Source organism: Symphalangus syndactylus, chromosome 19 (assembly GCF_028878055.3).
Source record: "Symphalangus syndactylus isolate Jambi chromosome 19, NHGRI_mSymSyn1-v2.1_pri, whole genome shotgun sequence".
Lineage (NCBI taxonomy): Eukaryota > Metazoa > Chordata > Mammalia > Primates > Hylobatidae > Symphalangus > Symphalangus syndactylus.
In genome coordinates, this window is record NC_072434.2 from 86448707 (window position 1) to 86467898 (window position 19192).

At 40.9% G+C, this 19192-nt stretch overlaps 1 protein-coding gene across 14 annotated transcripts in view; it reads right to left on the reverse strand.

Moving 5' to 3' along the window:
• Nucleotides 1–489: 489 nt before the first annotated feature.
• The window catches only part of PLD5 (phospholipase D family member 5), a 438248-nt gene continuing 419545 nt past the window's right edge, over nucleotides 490–19192 (reverse strand). For 12 of the 14 annotated variants that reach the window (XM_055233752.2, XM_055233754.2, XM_055233760.1 and 9 more), the window contains one exon: nucleotides 495–7623. In XM_055233752.2, the coding sequence (XP_055089727.1) occupies nucleotides 7367–7623 (257 nt within the window). In that variant the 3' untranslated portion in view covers nucleotides 495–7366. Of the gene's footprint in view, nucleotides 7624–19192 lie in introns of all 14 variants that reach the window. The other 2 variants (XM_055233749.1, XM_055233751.2) reach the window with 1 other exon arrangement.

Below are 19192 nucleotides of genomic sequence, written 5' to 3' on the forward strand. Positions count from 1 at the left end.
AAATATTCAGCATACTATTAGCAACTTTTGCGTTTGTTAAGTCAATCATTAGACTGTGTATTTTAAAACATCTAAATTTATAACACATCTGTCTCTACTTAACTCTGTGTATTCTACGCCTCATTTTCCTCATATAGAAAAATAGTGGGTCTGGGCTTCAAGAGTTCTAATTCCGCTCCCCAGCTCTAACAATCTCTCTATAGTGTAATCATTTCCTAGCTTTTGTATTTCCATGCTCAATGTTTCAAACACACTCGATGAGTCTAACACATTTGCTTACTATTGATTTGATATTTAACCCTTATGGCATGGATCCACATGCTTCACCATGGAGATCTCCGACGTGAGTCTCCATCCGACCCAACAAGGTATACTACAGTGTTTCTTTTTTTTCCCCTCTTTTCCTTCCAAGCTACTTAAAAACGGGGATAGCTTTCACTTTATCATGTTAGGCCCTTCCAGGTTTCAAAGAACAGACACACAGGTTACTTCGGTTAATGTGAGTTTATTTATGTCAATACATAAGAAAGGAAGAAAAAAAAGCAACCCAGGAACTACAAGGTCCAGACTCATTGTTCAGGAATCAAGTATTTCTTCAGTAAGCTAAGAGCAGAAATGGTGAATCAACAAGAACTCAAATTGTCTTGACTGCAGAAGTAACTTCTGTCACTGCTCTCAGAGGCACCATTACGGTGACTGTGTCTATTCTGGCTGTGCTTCCTATTCATCATTTACTTTCTGGTATTCAAACTCCCTAAAAGAGGGCCGTGATTGGTTGGGCCAGGTACCATCAAACAAGAATACCACTGCTACGTACACTTTCATTCCTTAGGCCACCCTCTGGCCTGTAAATGAGTCTCTTTGGGTCAGGTACTGAACCTTGGTACAATCAGCTGTGGCCAGTGTAGAGAGTTCACATGGCAGAAAACATGGTTTTGCTCCTGCAGGAGCTGTGGAGGGAGGGTCTCTCCAAGACACCAGGAAAACTATAGATCCACCTATGAAATATGAATACGAGACAGCTTTATCACTGGGGACAAACCAGCCTTTGTTTCTCAATGACATTTTCCGACAGAGGATTTTCAAAATGCTTTATCAGTATCATAATTTTGCTGAAAATATGGTGTTGCCTTTCTGTTATTATATTTTCTAGGATGTTGCTTTAATAACTCACCCCTTTTAAAGAAGCAGCTAATCTTCACTGTTAAGTAATAAGTGAAATTGTAGATTACGCTCTGATTTGAATGTTACTGGATCATATTTTCTGAGTTGTCTTTAAAGATCTTTATCCTCCATTTATATTGGAAAGTAACATATAATTTCGACATTTTTAATCCTGGGAATTGAGGTCATATTTCCAGGATTGGTTGTGCATTTGTGTGGGAAAACTCGAAATGAGAAACCATCTGTGTTTGTCTTGCAAGGGGCTCGGAAAGTCTCATTTGTTTTTCAGAATTTTCTTCCCATGGGGAATAGGAGAGTCCATAAGGGAATCAATAATTTTTTAACATCTGAGCCAAAAGGAATGGGTTTGAGAGCCAGATATCCACTTCATAAAAAGAGATCTTTTCTCATTACTAATTTATCTCTCATATAAAAATAAATCACAAATAATCTTCACCCTTACTATGATTTAATTGGACTCCTTGTTACATGACTGACTGTCATCAAACTGTTAGCTCAATTTAAAAAAAAACAAACACAAAATTGTAGCTTTCAGAAACTGCCAATAAAATCAGAATACTATTGGCTATTACAGACTCAAAGTTCACTTTTAAGCCTTTGCTAATCTCTCAAATGATAGGTTTTTTAAAAAAGTATGCCCCTCAGATTGATTCTCTTTATGAAAAGAGTACCCAGCTTATTACATGCTGTGCACATCCTTTCAGAGAGAAGACTGCCTCAAATCCAAATTATTTTAGTAAATCAACAAAATTTTATCCTGTGTGGGTCTTGAGAAAGGAACCATATGAAGCACTCCAAATTGTTTGGCTCGAGTAGGTTGTCAGCGTCTCACCTTGAGTCTTGCACCTCAGACCACTCAGCCATCCTGACACTCTAGGCTGTCAACTTCTATGTGCCCAAATGGGAAGGGGATTGACACATTGGGGGAGCTGGTTGAGATGGCTGTTAAGGTATGCTCTACACCTGAGACTCAATATGCGTTTGCTGAGCAGACACTGGGCTCTCTAGTGGGGTCTCTATGATTGTTTCTTTTTTTCACTAAAAGATAATTTACTCAGAATGAACATTTATTGGAAATGTTTTTTTTTTTTTAGAGAAAGAGATAGGAATAGTGTTTCAAAGATGCCTCCTTGTGTGAATATAGAAAACAGTGGGCCCATTGGACCAGTCGCATCTACTTTCTTCATAATTTACCACAGTACAGCTTGGTTACTGATGAGAGACTGATTTGTTTCTGAGATCAGCTTGAGGGGAAAAGGAAATGCCTCATCTCACAGTATGAAAAAGCCATCTAATACTTACTTCTGAAAAAACTGAGCATCTGGTTATATGAAAGGTTTGAGAATTTTAATGATTCCCCCAAATTCAACCCTTTATCAAATCAATTTATTTAGGGATCTTAAGGTTAATAATATAGATATGTCCAGGTATAAGTTTCTCCTATTTACATAAAAGAACATTAAAAATTCAAGATACCTTTTGTAACAGAATTAGAAGTTTACTAGTTGTACATAGCAAAAGAAAATGTGTAATAGTCTATTAAATATAACTTTTTTTTTTTTCAAATTGCCAAAAGAAGCATAAATGACCAGTGAAGTTTTAGAACTCTGTAAGTACAAGACTGCTAATGGGTCAAAAATAAGAAAATTTCATTTTTACATCTTCAAGAAATTTCTGAGGAATACCCATTGAGTCACTGTAAAAAGCAGCATCTTCATAATTCAGCCAAAGACAGGAATTCTCTCAAATGAGAAAGACAGGTTGTGAACTGGGGTTGATGTCAGGGCTGTTCAAAAGCCTCCGTCAATTTAAGTCAATAAGGTGAAAATGGTAAGCAGCTATTTTGTTAACAACATATAAAAGGAAAATTAAAGATGCTTATTCAAATCAAATTGGAAAATTTTGAAAATAGGCTCATTTATCTAATTTACTTTGGGCCAAATGGAAGTCATATTAATTTTGCCTTTAAAAGGTGTATAATAAAGCACACCAATTCACTGGGAACAAGTACAGAAAGATAAAAGAATGAAACATTTTTCCACAATATATGGGGCTGTTCGTAAGGACTGAGTTTGAATAAACAATAACAAAGTATCTTTCATTATAGGAAGTGACTGTTCTATGCAAGTAATGGCAGCATTTTACATTCCTAAAGTTAAAAACAATGAAATGAATTTTGGACACAGAAACACACACCAGTGGTCATACGTATGGGAAAAAAAAAAAAGTGAATTGTAGGATAGAATTCCTGAGACAGACAGACCCTGGATCTGATCTTATCAAGAAATTCTTACGGTCTTTTTTCCCCTCTTGGAATTTAGTTCAATAAAAGTTTCTAAAAACAAACAGAATGAATCCGAGTCACTGAGTATAGCCACAGGCTGGTGGGAAATGAGCTTCTATCAATCCCAGGTTCATCGAGGCACTTGTAACAAACCATTAACTGCATTTCAAAAACCGCCCCCCACATTTTCCAAAGGGTGAGATCAACCAAAAATGTGATCAGACCCCTCTCACTAAGAACCACTCAGATGTGAGACAAACAGTAGCACAGAGAGGGCCCGAATGGTGCCCAGAGTTACACAGATGCAAAGTGTGTCCGCAGACCTTTTGTTTCTTTGTCTGCTTTGACTTGTTAAAGACGCTAGTTTTCATTCTCTGTGCCACAGGACCTAGGAAGTCTGCGAAGCATCTCTTTACAGCATTCTTTTAAGTCAGTGGGGACATTTTCAGCATTCCTTGTTTCTATCAGGTTCAGGTACCTAAAGCTTGTTGTTTACAGAGCATGGATGTCATCTCACTCTTCCACTTCCTCTCCTATGGTTGGACAAGCAGTGATTCAATTATTTGATAGGCTAGTGGCCAGTGACAATGCAGTGGAGGCCCACAGTATTGATCTTGATGGTGTGTGCAATGATTTGATTTGGGAGGGAGGATAAAGGTGATGGGGCTTGGGAAGAGAACAGGCAGCATAAAAACTGTCAGTGCTCAAATGGAAGTTTTCAACTGGTAGGCCCATCGGAAGGTCATCTTGAATTCCACAGGAGACAGAAGTGTTTTCATAGAATAAATCATTGTTTAAAATCAACACTTGAGGATAAATAAGGCACTAAGTTAGTGTTAGTGGTACTGAAATCCAAAATACAGTCTCTAATTGTGTTTGTTTTCCTTTTTGCCTCTTGGAAATAAATCCAGGAATGTTAATGGGGAGTAGTCACCCTGCTCCTCATAATTTCTGGCATGGACATCCACCAGAGGGTGTCAAATTAACGTGTTTTTGTTTTGCATTCTTTTCATCCTGAAAAGTAATTCCTGGGATATTTAGGGGTGGGAGGAATGGAGGTTGATAGTTTGTTTAGCACAGACACAAAGTCTAAAAGAAAGGAAAGCCATCTCTAGAGGGATAGATAAAGCATCCAAATGAAATAGAAAGTTCTGCAGGAGGAAATGTTCTCTTGGGAGACATGAACCCATTTCTGACACTCTTGGTATGGGGGTCACTTTTCTGGCTGCCACAGAAGGACAGTTGTGGCCCCATGGAGTCACCACCACTGCCCAGACTCCCCTGATTAGAGGCTTGCTGTGTCTGATAGGCATCTGCTGCTGCTGCTTGGCAGAAAAGCCTGGGATGCAGCTCCTGGTGGTAGCATTTGGCCAGGCCTCAAAAGGAAATGGCAATGATGGTCATTCCATAAAGGATGACATTCTCTTCTCGTAGCACATACAGCAGATAGTGACAGTGAAGGGGCCCCATGACACCAAGCCTATGAGTGTCCCATGGCTGTGGATGAATACTTCAGGGGACAACTTGAGAACTAACAGGTTTTAGTTCTTTTTTTTTTTCTTCCTTTAGATGTCCTTTTTAAAACCAACCCAGGTTGCTTTTGTTTGTTTGGGTGTGAACTTGGTAGGTTTGTCTCCACTCCTACTCTGACTCCTTCTTTCCTTTATTTATTGATTTTTTTTTTTAGAGGCAAGATGTTACTATGCTACCCAGGCTGGTCTCAAACTCCTGGCCTCAAGCAATCCTCCTGCCTTGGCCTCCCAAAGTGCTGGGATTACAGGTGTGAGCCACCGCACCCAGCCTGCTTTCTTTTTAAAATCATCACCAAAGCCAGTTTACTTTATTGGGATAACTGGCAGAGTTATAACTCCCAACTCAAACATGGATTGTGTGTATGGTAAATATTTAGAGTCTTATGGGCTGGCTGTTATTGATGAGGAATTTCAGTGAGAATCTCCCAATTAGTCATGAAAACATGCACCCTTAAAAATACAGCTTCCTTCCAGCTCTCTTGATCAACTGGTTAAATATCTGATGAAGCAATACTTGCAAATAACAAGAAGGGAAGTAATGTGATCACTGGATAACCAACATAGCCGTTCTATATTAAGTAAATCCATTGGATAAGATTCATAGGCTCCTCAATCACTTTTTTGGCATTTAGAAATCAAGTCTCCAGAAACAAAAAAGAATAGAGTGTTTCCTTGCTCTGAAAATACATGTATATTATGGTCCTGAAGAACCAGCTCTAGCACGATGTCTAGTTTTGTGTTGATGTTATTCATGCCAAAGCGGCCCAATGCAGTGTTCTATTGAAATGTCGACAATCCAGATCTCCACCAGAGTTTCTGTGGGGCTGTGTTCTTTTCATCCACATTTGCAACTGGAAGCTGTGAATTTGTTTTCCTTTGTGGATTCTTGGGGAAGACCTGGTGTTGACACTATCAAGATATGACAAAGTTGATTTCAAGAAAAAGATTATATATTATAATGCTTAGCATTTATATAGGTTCTTTTGATTTCAAAACAAGTTATAAATATTTCCTACCATGACAACATCCTTGCGAGGTAGGTGAGTATTACCGTCTACATTACCAAGAGAAGCCCGAGGCCAAGCAGTGAGGGGCTCTGCTTTGAGTCACAGAGTCAGGAACAACATTGGAACAGGACATCCCGGCCACCTGCTGTGGGCTCTGAAGAGGCCATGCCTCTCCCTAGTGTAGCAATGGTCTCCACTAATACAGGGGTATATATTGTATAGATATAAAACAACAACACACAATTACGTTATAGAACAATAATTCAGTATTTCTGTTTCTTAGTAAAATATGTTAAGCACAGTATTTCAATTGCATTTCTCTGAAAAGCATTTGGTATATGAAATAGCAGAAGGTATATTAAATAGCTCTATAAACGTTTGCTGGCATACTCTTAACAGCGTAATGATTCTAAAGAAATTGAAATCCACTGACGCATAGAGATCTCTCCTTTATAATACCAGAAACGGAACAAAAATGTGAAAAACTACTTTATTCCCAAAATGCAGACTTGAGAGCTTGCTGGATACTAGCAGGTGGCTACATAATTTTTCTGAGCTTGAGAGAAAGGGTATATATTGCTGACTGTGGTTTTTTTTAAATACCAATTTGGTAGGGGAAAAAAGGATTCAGTTGAAAGGTGAAAATGAAAGACTGCTATTTCCATTTAGTATCCATTCCAAGAAATTTGTATGTTTTCAAAAGATGTTATCATAGTTAGAAGTAATGTTGAGGTGAATACAGAAAATGCCATATAATAGGAACATTTTCTGAGAAGAGAAAATGATACCAAATAAAACCTATGGTATAGGAAGAAAATGAGCAAGACGGAAAAGGGTATTTTTCAAGGGTGTTGAAGGCTGGCATGAGATGTAAGCTGTTCACGCTTAGCTGACTGTGTAGGTCTTGGAGATGATTTACAAGGATAAAGACTTGGTTTTATCAGTCTCTTCTCCAAGGCAAAATCCTCACCTTCCTCTCTAAATCAGCAGTTCTCAGAATGGTGTTAAAGAGCCCACCTCATGCTAAGCTTCCTAACAACCGACCGGGTAGGTCAGCAGAAAAAGTTCTAAAACTAGAAAGGAGCAGGAAGGAAAGTCTTAAAATTTGTATGCAAACGTAAAAACTAACTTCTACGCCAGAATGACATTCTCTGTCAGAGGTAACAAATACAAAAGTCTTAATTTTAGTGTACATGACGCTAAGATATTGTTAGGTATTATGTGTCATTCAGAGAATATTTTTTATAAGTGTGCTTTTTCCCTAAAAAAAAGAGATATATTAAAGTGTTTTTTCTCTCCTCAAGTCCTTTATGTATAAATACGAAATACGGAGCTGTCCTGTCAGTTTGTTCATCACGTTACATGTTCCAGGGATCCTTTCCGCCTGCGTCGTCTGTGGCAGTTTTGTTGGAGGGGGATTTGAGTTTGAACAGGCTTGAGCAGTTCGGCTGTTTGGTTGGCTGTAAGGTTTTGGCATACGGTGAATACCAGTCCCTTTCAAACACATCTTTAAGTTGCTTAATGATGCTTCTGTTGTTCCTCACATCTGCCTGGTTGATAACAAGGCCCGTGCCAGCATTCTGGGTGAAATCATTCCCTACCCAATCGAAATTTCCTGCAAACAGACAAATAATGTTGAGGAGTTAAGAGTCCACTAGGAACATACCCGATATAATGAAATTCAGAGTGGATTCTATTAAAAATCATCAACATCCAGGAATAACAACGGAGAGGCTGAATTGTGTTGACAGCTCTGGAAAAAAAATCCAAGAAGCCTTACATATGGCATATTAATATTTGCATATTATTTTGGCATTTTCTTCAGCTTTGCTCCGGTGGAAACTCACAACAAGGAATCTGCTGTTCTTTCTTGTAAATGTTATTTCTTATTGACATTCACAAGCCACACTAAATACAGCAACATTTAAAATATATAGGGATTCATTTAAAAATCCCGTGAGTAATTACTACCTTCTCAAAGAGACAACATCTAATCCATGTGAACAAATGAGAGATTCTAATTATAAGTCCCTGAAGCTTTCACATCAAAGAAAACGCTAAAGCCAGAGGAGACTCAGTTCCCAACCAACACTCGATTGGACTAGAAATCATTTCCCAGACCCAGGATCCGGCCCCTTGGCCCAGGAAGTGGGGCACGTGCTATGAGAACCGCCTCTCAAGTATGACTGCCCGTGTTACGTGGTGTATTCGTGTTTTTAGGGCTGCCATAGCAAAGTTCCACAAACTGGGTGGCTGAAACTACAGAAATGTATTGTCTCACCATTCTGGAGACAAAATCTAGGGGTTGGGAGGGTTGATTCCTTCTGAGAACTGTGAGGAGGGATCTGTTCCAGACCTTTTTCCATGGCTTGTAGATGGGCATTTCCTATTTTATTTTTATTTATTTTTTTGGTTCCTTTTTTAATTTTTAAATAGAGACGGGGTCTTGCTCAGGCTGGTCTTGAACTCCTGGGTTCAAGCAGTCCTCCCACCTCAGCCTCCCAACATGCTGGGATTACAGGCGTGAGCCACTGTGCCCAACGTCGCTGTGACATTTTCTATGTCTCTTCATATTGTCTTCCCTCTATGCATGTCTCTGTCCAAATTTCCCCTTTTTACAAGGACGTCGGTCATATTAGATTGGGGCCACACTAATCTCATTTTAACTTGACGATTTCTCTAAAGATCCTGTCTCTCAATAGAGTTACATTCTGAGGTACTGGGGGTTATGAATTTTGGAGAGACACTATTCAGCTCATACAAAGGAGTTAGCCTGGGATCTGCCCTAGAAGAGACTAATCATGTGTATGCCACTCCTACGTAGTCCATCTTCAAGGTGTGGGGGAAGCAGTAGCCTCGGAGAGCTAGAGTAATGCCATTTTCAATTCAGCTCCATGTTCCTTGCCAGTCACAACCATGGTCATAGATGTTTACAGTTGAGAAAACAGCCTAAAGATACCCCAAAGGATACAGTCCTACAGCAGTGGAAAGTCCAAATGTCCCAATACCCATAACAGTATGTGCTTTCAGGATAGCTACAGTTATGCTTCGATGTACTTACACACTAGAATGTCATTACACACGAGAACGTTTTTTTAAATTGATAGAATAGTAAATTTTGTCATGCTGTCAGCTCACTCACACGTAGACACAGCTTAGCTTAGCTTTTACATAGACAAGGCTCCTATATAAGAAAAACACACCACACCCCTCCACTTGCTTTCTGGGGATGCCCTACTCCATAGCTGAGTAGCTTTATTCTTTTTCTTTTTTTTTTTTTTTTGAGACAATCTTGCTCGGTTGCCCAGGCTGGAGTGTGGTGGTACAATCTTGGCTCACTGCAACCTCTGCCTCCCAGGTTCAAGCAATTCTCTGCCTCAGCCTCCTAACTGAGATTACAGGAGCCCACCACAATGCCCCACTAATTTTTTGTATTTTTAGTAGAGACGGGGTTTCACCATATTGGCCAGGCTGGTCTCGAACTCCTGACCTCAAGTGATCCACCCATCTTGGCCTCCTAAAGTGCTGGGATTACAAGCGTGAGCCACTGCGCTGGGCCTGATTTATTTATTTTCAGAGGCAGGATCTCTCTCTGTTGCCCAGGCTAGAGTGCAGGGACCTGATCATAGCTCACTGTAGCCTTGAATTCTTGAGCTCAAGTGATCCTCCCACCTCAGCCTCCTAAGTAGCTGTGAGTACAGGTGCAACCACCAGAACCAGCTTCTACTTGGTATTTATATACATTATTTATATGGTTGATGGGACTTACTTCCACTTTACAGCTGAGGAGTAGGAGGCTCAAAGGGGTGAATAAATTTGCCTAATAACATGGCTAATCAGTGGTGCACCCAGGTCTGCCAGACTGTATGATAAACCAGGAATTATTCTCATTAAAAAATATTTAGCCATGTCAAGGTGGACAAAATTATCTTCGAAATTACCACCAGGCCAGGTCTGATCTAAGCTCCCAGTTTTGTTCTCTTCTTTGGGTAACAGCTGATTCCATAAGGGAACTGACAGGCTTTAGGTGGCGACATTGGCCTTCCATTCCCTCTGCAGCAACTCAGGTTTCGCTGCAGAAATCACTAAGACGCTGAGATCATCGTCTCCCTGGGCACCCCTGGCCCAAGAGCCTGCAGTCATCTGTGGGAGAAGCTGCTGGAAGACAGCAGACCTATGGAGACAGCCAGTATCTGTTCCTTTGTAGCTTTTGTATTTTGGTCTCTGCTCTGTATTCTGGAGCCCTCAAACATACCGAGTCCCTTTTCCATTTGGCACCCCGGGGAACATCAGAAGGTGGTTTCTTGTCTCTCGTTTTACTCCTCAAGTTTATTCCTCAGAGCCTAAGAACACCAAATCCCTAAACCAAATAGCAGCAGAGAGAGGGACCTGCGCCCTTTTGCTTTATCCTTCTCCCCTCATCCCAACCCATCATCTGCCTCCTCGATAAACAGCACAATGGTACTATCAGTGGCTTCATGATAGACATAGCTTTAGATGAAATTTTTTCTGATATCAATTAGTGAACTGTCCTCCAAGTGGTACATAATACTGTGTTGGTGTCTCTGCACAGAGACCCCCGTGGCCAATGTGGCGTTCCTGATCGTGTGCTCTTAGACACGTGACTATGCGCAGAGGCTGCAGTTCTGTGCAAATGCTCAGTGCCAGGTAAATACAGGACTGGATCTCTAAACGGGGGTTAGTAGCTCCCGTGAGTTGAGCGTTGCTCAGGTGTCCCTTGCCAGGCAGTATCTTCTATTCATTCCGTAAGCAAAAGGCTGCTGTGGTCTTGCATGCCTTTTAAGGGCTCTTGGATATGACACTAAAATCTCATCTCCACAGCTATTGCCGGGCACTGTAACAAGGGCAGTGAATATATCATCTCATTACATTATTTCTTCAATCTTCACTGCCGTCCTCTGAGGTGGTAATAAGAACTCCATCGTATTGATGAGGAAATCAAGGCACAGAAGGGTTAACTAATTTGTCCAAAGCAGGAATAGAAAAATATCAGAGCTGAGGTTCAAAGCCAGGTCTGACCCCAGGGTCCACCCTTTACTTGTACTCCATGTTGCCTCTGATCCTAAAGGCATCCTTTGTGCTAAGAATTGTGTGCTTCACCCTGGACTACAATGTCAACCCCCTGAGGTCAGGAGTATCACAGCCACGTTGAGAATTCTGCTCCGTGCATGTGCGGACCACTCTCTCTGAAGGAAATATACATGGAAATATGCTTTGGGGGCAGCGTGGGGTGGGGAGGGAAATGAGGGAGAGAGGTGACAAGATTTTGAAGGCTTGTTCTATGAAATACAGCTTTTTTTTTTCTTTCAAATTCAATGGGTTGAGCCAAGATCCGGCATCTTTACCGATGCTCAAAAGCTTTAATTAGGCTCATCTCAGGAATCATGGCTCTGGGAAGCTTTCACAGGCCGATAGAGGAATTCCTGCACCTTTGTGATCATGCTCTTCTACCTTTCACTTCCTGACCATCTGGCTTGACTTCAAAATCACATATACGCTTCAGTTTTTTTTTTAATTGGGATGCAATTTCATCCAGCTTTTCTTTTGAGACTGCCACTGCAGCTTCCAAAAATGCATGCTGAGGCCCCAGTTGCCAGAACTGTAGTGTCCCCCAGAGGCACATGATGATGAGGTTGCAAGAGAGCTCGCTGGGAAGGTGCGTGGGCCTTCGGGGGGCTTTTGAGTGCCTTCCATCCACCCGCTACCCCCTTGTCAGCCCTCCAATCCTTCAAACCATCTTCTAGACAAGTTTGCAGAGCTTGACTCAAATGTACCCTGGAGATTTCAAAATTAGAGAGATGACACTGTTTGGGGATTCTTCTGTAAGTCTTGTGAAAACTGAATGGAGCAGTGATTCCGTGCAAGGTGCACTGTGGATTTTTCTCAACTCTGCGTTCTCAGCAAGTATCTCAGTGATGACTTAGGAGATCGGAACATGCTGATAATTATTTAAATTATTGATGGATTTTTTTTCTTCTAGGGTTGACTATTTTTATACTAGAACTATGCTTCAGTCTAGGGAATTAACATTTTGCTAAAATATTATGTGTAAAATTCACTCATTTAAAAATGTATCACAGAGGGAAGAAGAAAGGAGAGAGCCAGGAATCGATATTTCCTAAAGCTACGGATAGATCGGAGACAGTGTTAGGAGCCCTTCATACACTATCTTGTTTAAGCCTCATAGCACCACTGAAGGGTGGGTGCTATTATCCCCACTTTACAGTTAGAAAATAGAGGCTTACAGAGATTATGTGACTTTCTACCATTTTTCAGCTTGTAAGTCTCAGTGCTGGAATTTAAATATAGGTTTGTCTCACTCTAAAATATGTATTTATCATTTTTTAATATTTTATTTTATTGAGAACAGAGTCTCGCCCTGTTGCCTAGGCTGGAGTGCAGTGGCACAATCTCGGCTCACTGCAACCTCTGCCTCCCAGGTTCAAGCGATCCTCCTGCCTCAGCCTTCTGAGTAGCTGAGACTACAGGTGCCCACCACCACGCCTGGCTAATATTTTGTATTTTTAGTAGAGATGGGGTTTCACCATGTTACCAGGATGGTCTCTATCTCCTGACTTCGTGATCCACCCACCTCAGCCTCCCAAAGCGCCAGAATTACAGGTGTGAGCCACCACGTCCAGCCGATTTATTTATTTAGAGATGGAGTCTTGCTCTGTCTTCCCCAGGCTGGAGTGCAGTGGTGGGATCTTGGCTCACTGCAGCCTCTGTCTCTCGGGTTCAAGCGATTCTCCTGTCTCAGCCTCCTGAGTAGCTGGGAGGACAGGCGTGTGCCACGATATCCAGCTAATTTTGTATTTTTAGTACAGACAAGGTTTCACCATGTTGGCCAGGCTGGTCTCCAACTCCTGACCTCAGGTGATCCACCCGCCTCAGACTCTCAAATTGCTGGGATTACAGGTGTGAGCCACCACGCCTGGTCTAAAACACTTAATTCATCAAAAGTACATTTTTAAAAAATTCCTGGTTTCAGGTATTTATTTTTTTTAATTTTAATTTTTAAGCCCTCACCTCCTTTTTTAAAAAAATTCCCACAAAAGAACATTTAGATACAGGTACAAGTCACTGCTGAATGGATGCACAACATCTTACTTTAAGTAAACTCCACACGTAAAATATCCAGATTTGAGTCCCTCAATCCTGTCACGCCTAAAACCTGAACCATCCCTGGGTTCCCTGATGATTAAGCCAAAAGTTCTCATTTTTTATTAAATGATTTTGGGGTTGTTTTTAATCACTTGCAGCTGATTTCATATTACTCTCCATAAGTTGGTGCACATGAGAAAAATCAAAATAATCATGTTTTAGGTCACGGAGAGTGACAACAGGAATGAAATAATATTCTCTCTCTCTCTCTTTTTTTTTTTTTTTTGAGACAGAGGAATCTCACCCTGTCACCCAGGCTGGAGTGCAGTGGCACCATCTTGGCTCACGGCAAGCTCTGCCTCCTGAGTTCACACCATTCTCCTACCTCAGCCTCCCGAGTAGCTGGGACTACAGGCGCCCGCCACCACACCCAGCTAATTTTTTGTATTTTTAGTAGAGATGGGGTTTCACCGTGTTAGCCAAGATGGTCTCGATCTCCTGACCTCGTGATCCACCCACCTTGGGCTCCCAAAGTGCTGGGATTACAGGTGTGAGCCACCGCGCCCAGCCAATATTCTCATATTCCAGCACCACCAGAAGGCCAGAAGGATCGATCGATCGATCTCTCCCTCTCTCTTTTTCTTTCTTTCCCTCTTGAGATGGAGTCTTGCTCTGCTGCCCAGGCTGGAGTGCAGTGGCGCAATCTTGGTTCACTGCAACCTCTGCCTCCCGGGCTCAAGCGATTCCCCTGCCTCAGCCTCCCTAGTAGCTGGGATTACAGGCATGTGCCACCGCACCCAGCTAATTTTTCTATTTTTAGTAGAGACGGGGTTTCACCATGTTGCCCAGGCTGGTCTTGAACTCCTGGCCTCAGGTGATCCACCGGCCTCGACCTCCCAAAGTGCTGGGATTACAAGGGTGAGCCACCATACCCGGCCTATTTAGTTTTTTTGTTTGTTCATTTTAAGTCTAAACTGAAAATATTTACTGTCTGGACTTCTATTTTTTATTTTTTTTAATTATACTTTAAGTTTTAGGGTACATGTGCACAACGTGCAGGTTTGTTACATATGTATACATGTGCCATGTTGGTGTGCTGCACCCATTAACTCGTCATTTAACATTAGGTATACCTCCTAATGCCATGCCTCCCCCCACCCCCTCCCCACAACAGCCCCTGGTGTGTGATGTTCCCCTTCCTGTGTCCATGTGTTCTCATTCCCACCTACGAGTGAGAACATGCAGTGTTTGGTTTTCTGTCCTTGTGATAGTTTGCTGAGAATGATGGTTTCCAGCTTCATCCATGTCCCTGCAAAGGACATGAACTCATCATTTTTTATGGCTGCATAGAATTCCATGGTGTATATGTGCCACATTTTCTTAATCCAGTCTATCATTGTTGGACATTTGGGTTGGTTCCAAGTCTTTGCTATTGTGAATAGTGCTGCAATAAACATACGTGTGCATGTGTCTTTTTAGCAGCATGATTTATAATCCTTTGGGTATATACCCAGTAATAGGATGGCTGGGTCAAATGGTATTTCTAGTTCTAGATCCCTGAGGAATTGCCACACTGACTTCCACAATGGTTGAACTAGTTTAGAGTCCCACCAACAGTGTAAAAGTGTTCCTATTTCTCCACATCCTCTCCAGCACCTGTTGTTTCCTGAGTTTTTAATGATGGCCATTCTAACTGAGGTGAGATGGTATCTCACTGTGGTTTTGATTTGCATTTCTCTGATGGCCAGTGATGATGAACATTTTTTCATGTGTCTTTTGGCTGCATAAATGTCTTCTTTTGAGAAGTGTCTGTTCATATCCTTTGCTCACTTTTTGATGGGGTTGTTTTTTTCTCGTAAATTTGTTTGAGTTCTTTGTAGATTCTGGATTTAGCCCTTTGTCAGATGAGTAGATTGCAAAAATTTTCTCCCATTCTGTAGGTTGCCTGTTCACTCTGATGGTAGTTTCTTTTGCTGTGCAGAAGCTCTTTAGTTTAATTAGATCCCATTTGTCAATTTTGGCTTTTGTTGCCATTGCTTTTGGTGTTTTAGACATGAAGTCCTTGCCCATGCCTATGTCCTGAATGGTGTTGCCTAGGTTTTCTTCTAGGGTTTTTATGGTTTTAAGTCCAACATTTAAATCTTTAATCTGTCTTGAATTAATTTTTGTATAAGGTGTAAGGAAGGGATCCAGTTTCAGCTTTCTACATATGGCTAGCCGTTTTCCCAGCACCATTTATTAAATAGGGAATCCTTTCCAAATTTCTTGTTTTTGTCAGGTTTGTCAAAGGTCAGATAGTTGTAGATATGCAGCATCATTTCTGAGGGCTCTGTTCTGTTCCATTGGTCTATATCTCTGTTTTGGTACCAGAACCATGCTGTTTTGGTTACCGTAGCCTTGTAGTATAGTTTGAAGTCAGGTAGCGTGATGCCTCCAGCTTTATTCTTTTGGCTTAGGATTGACTTGGCAATGTGGGCTCTTTTTTGGTTCCATATGAACTTTAAAGTAGTTTTTTCCAATTCTGTGAAGAAAGTCATTGGTAGCTTGATGGGGATGGCATTGAATCTATAAATTGCCTTGGGCAGTATGGCCATTTTCATGATATTGATTATTCCTACCCATGAGCATGGAATGTTCTTCCATTTGTTTGTATCCTCTTTTATTTCATTGAGCAGTGGTTTGTAGTTCTCCTTGAAGAGGTCCTTCACCATCCCTTGTAAGTTGGATTCCTAGGTATTTTATTCTCTTTGAAGCAATTGTGAATGGGAGTTCACTCATGATTTGGCTCTCGGTTTGTTTGTTATTGGTGTATAAGAATGCTTGTGATTTTTGTACATTGATTTTGTATCCTGAGACTTTGCTGAAGTTGCTTATCAGCTTAAGGAGATTTTGGGCTGAGACAATGGGGTTTTCTAGACATACAATCATGTCATCTGCAAACAGGGACAATTTGATTTCTTTTCCTAATTGAATACCCTTTATTTTTTTCTCCTGCCTGATTTCCTGGCCAGAAGTTCCAACACTATGTGAATAGGAGTGGTGAGAGAGGGCATCCTTGTCTTGTGCCAGTTTTCAAAGGGAATGCTTCCAGTTTTTGCCCATTCAGTATGATATTGGCTGTGAGTTTGTCATAAATAGCTCTTATTATTTTGAGATATGTCCCATCAATACCTAATTTATTGAGAATTTTTAGCATGAAGGGCTGTTGAATTTTGTCAAAGGCCTTTTCTGCATCTATTGAGATAATCATGTGGTTTTTGTTGTTGGTTCTGTTTATATGCTGGATTACATTTATTGATTTGCATATGTTGAACCAGCCTTGCATCCCAGGGATGAAGCCCACTTGATCATGGTGGATAGGCTTTTTGATGTGCTGCTGGATTCGGTTTGCCAGTATTTTATTGAGGATTTTTGCATCAGTGTTCATCAAGGATACTGGTCTGAAATTCTCTTTTTTGGTTGTGTCTCTGCCAGGCTTTGGTATCAGGATGATGCTGGCCTCATAAAATGAGTTAGGGAGGATTCCCTCTTTTTCTATTGATTGGAATAGTTTCAGAAGGAATGGTAGCAGCTCCTCCTTGTACCTCTGGTAGAATTTGGCTGTGAATCTGTCTGGTCCTGGACTTTTTTTGATTGGTAAGCTATTAATTATTGCCTTAATTTCAGAGCCTTTTATTGGTCTATTCAGGGATTCAACTTCTTCCTGGTTTAGTCTTGGGAGAGTGTGTGTATGTGTCGAGGATTTTATCCATTTCTTCCACATTTTCTAATTATTTGCATAGAGGTGTTTATAGTATTCTCTGATGGTAGTTCGTATTTCTGTGGGGTTGGTGGTGATATCCCCTTTATCATTTTTTATTGCGTCTATTTGATTCTTCTCTCTTTTCTTCTTTATTAGTCTTGCTAGTGGTCTATCAATTTTGTTGATCTTTTCCAAAAACTAGCTCCTGGATTCACTGATTTTTTGAAGGGTTTTTTTTTTGTCTCTATCTCCTTCAGTTCTGCTCGGATCTTAGTTATTTCTTGCCTTCTGCTAGCTTTTGAATGTGTTTGCTCTTGCTTCTCTAGTTCTTTTAATTGTGATGTTAGGGTGTCTATTTTAGATCTTTCCTGCTTTCTCTTGTGGGCATTTAGTACTATAAATTTCCCTCTCCACACTGCTTTGAATGTGTCCGAGATTCTGGTATGTTGTATCTTTGTTCTCGTTGGTTTCAAAGAACATCTTTATTTCTGCCTTCATTTCGTTATGTACCCAGTAGTCATTCAGGAGCAGGTTGTTCGGTTTCCCTGTAGTTGAGCGGTTTTGAGTGAGTTTCTTAATCCTGAGTTCTAGTTTGATTGCACTGTGGTCTGAGAGACAGTTTGTTACAATTTCTGTTGTTTTACATTTGCTGAGGAGTGCTTTACTTCCAACTATGTGGTCAATTTTGGAATAGGTGTGTGGTGCTGAAAAGAACGTATATTCTGTTGATTTGGGGTGGAGAGTTCTGTAGATGTCTATTAGGTCCACTTGGTGCAGAGCTGAGTTCAATTCCTGGATATTTTTGTTAACTTTCTGTCTCGTTGATCTAATGTTGACAGTGGGGTGTTAAAGTCTCCCATTATTATTGTGTGGGAGTCTAAGTCTCTTTGTAGGTCTCTAAGGCCTTGCTTTATGAATCTGGGTGCTCCTGTATTGGGTGCATATACATTTAGGATAGTTAGCTCTTCTTGTTGAGTTGATCCCTTTACCATTATGTAATGGCCTTCTTTGTCTCTTTTGATCTTTGTTGGTTTAAATTCTGTTTTATCAGAGACTAGGATTGCAATCCCTACCTTTTTTTGTTTTCCATTTGCTTGATAGATCTTCCTCCATCCCTTTATTTTGAGTCTATGCGTGTCTCTGCATGTGAGATGGGTTTCCTGAATACAGCACAGTGATGGGTCTTGACTCTATCCAATTTGCCAGTCTGTGTCTTTTAATTGGAGCATTTAGCCCATTTACATTTAAGGTTAATATTGTTATGTGTGAATCTGATCCTGTCATTATGATGTTAGCTGGTTATTTTGCTCGTTAGTTGATGCAGTTTCTTCCTAGCCTCGATGGTCTTTACAATTTGACATGTTTTTGCAGGGCTGGTACTGGTTGTTCCTTTCCATGTTTAGTGCTTCCTTCAGGAGCTCTTTTAGGGCAGGCCTGGTGGTGACACAATCTCTCAGCATTTGCTTGTCTGTAAAGTATTTTATTTCTCCTTCACTTATGAAGCTTAGTTTGGCTGGATATGAAATTCTGGGTTGGAAATTCTTTTCTTTAAGAATGTTGAATATTGGCCCCCAATCTCTTCTGACTTGTAGAGTTTCTGCCGAGAGATCAGCTGTTAGTCTGATGGGCTTCCCTTTGTGGGTAACCCAACCTTTCTCTCTGGCTGCCCTCAACATTTTTTCCTTCATTTCAACTTTGGTGAATCTGACAGTTATGTGTCTTGGAGTTGTTCTTCTCGAGGAGTATCTTTGTGGCGTTCTCTGTATTTCCTGAATTTGAATGTTGGCCTGCCTTGCTAGATTGGGGAAGTTCTCCTGGATAATATCCTGCAGAGTGTTTTCCAACTTGGTTCCATACTCCCTGTCACTTTCAGGTACACCAATCAGACATAGATTTGGTCTTTTCACATGGTCCCATAATTCTTGGAGGCTTTGTTCGTTTCTTTTTATTCTTTTTTCTCTAAACTTCTCCTCTCGCTTCATTTCCTTCATCTGATCTTCCATCACTGATACCCTTTCTTCCAGTTGATCGAACTGGCTATTGAGGCTTGTGCATTCGTCATGTAGTTCTTGTGCCGTGGTTTTCAGCTCCATCAGGTCCTTTAAGGACTTCTCTGCATTGGTTATTGTAGTTAGCCATTCGTCTAATCTTTTTTCAAGGTTTTTAACTTCTTTGCCCTGGGTTCGAACTTCCTCCTTTAGCTTGGAGTAGTTTGATCGTCTGAAGGCTTCTTCTCTCAACTCGTCAAAGTCATTCTCCATCCAGCTTTGTTCCATTGCTGGTGAGGAGCTGCGTTCCTTTGGAGGACGAGAGGCGC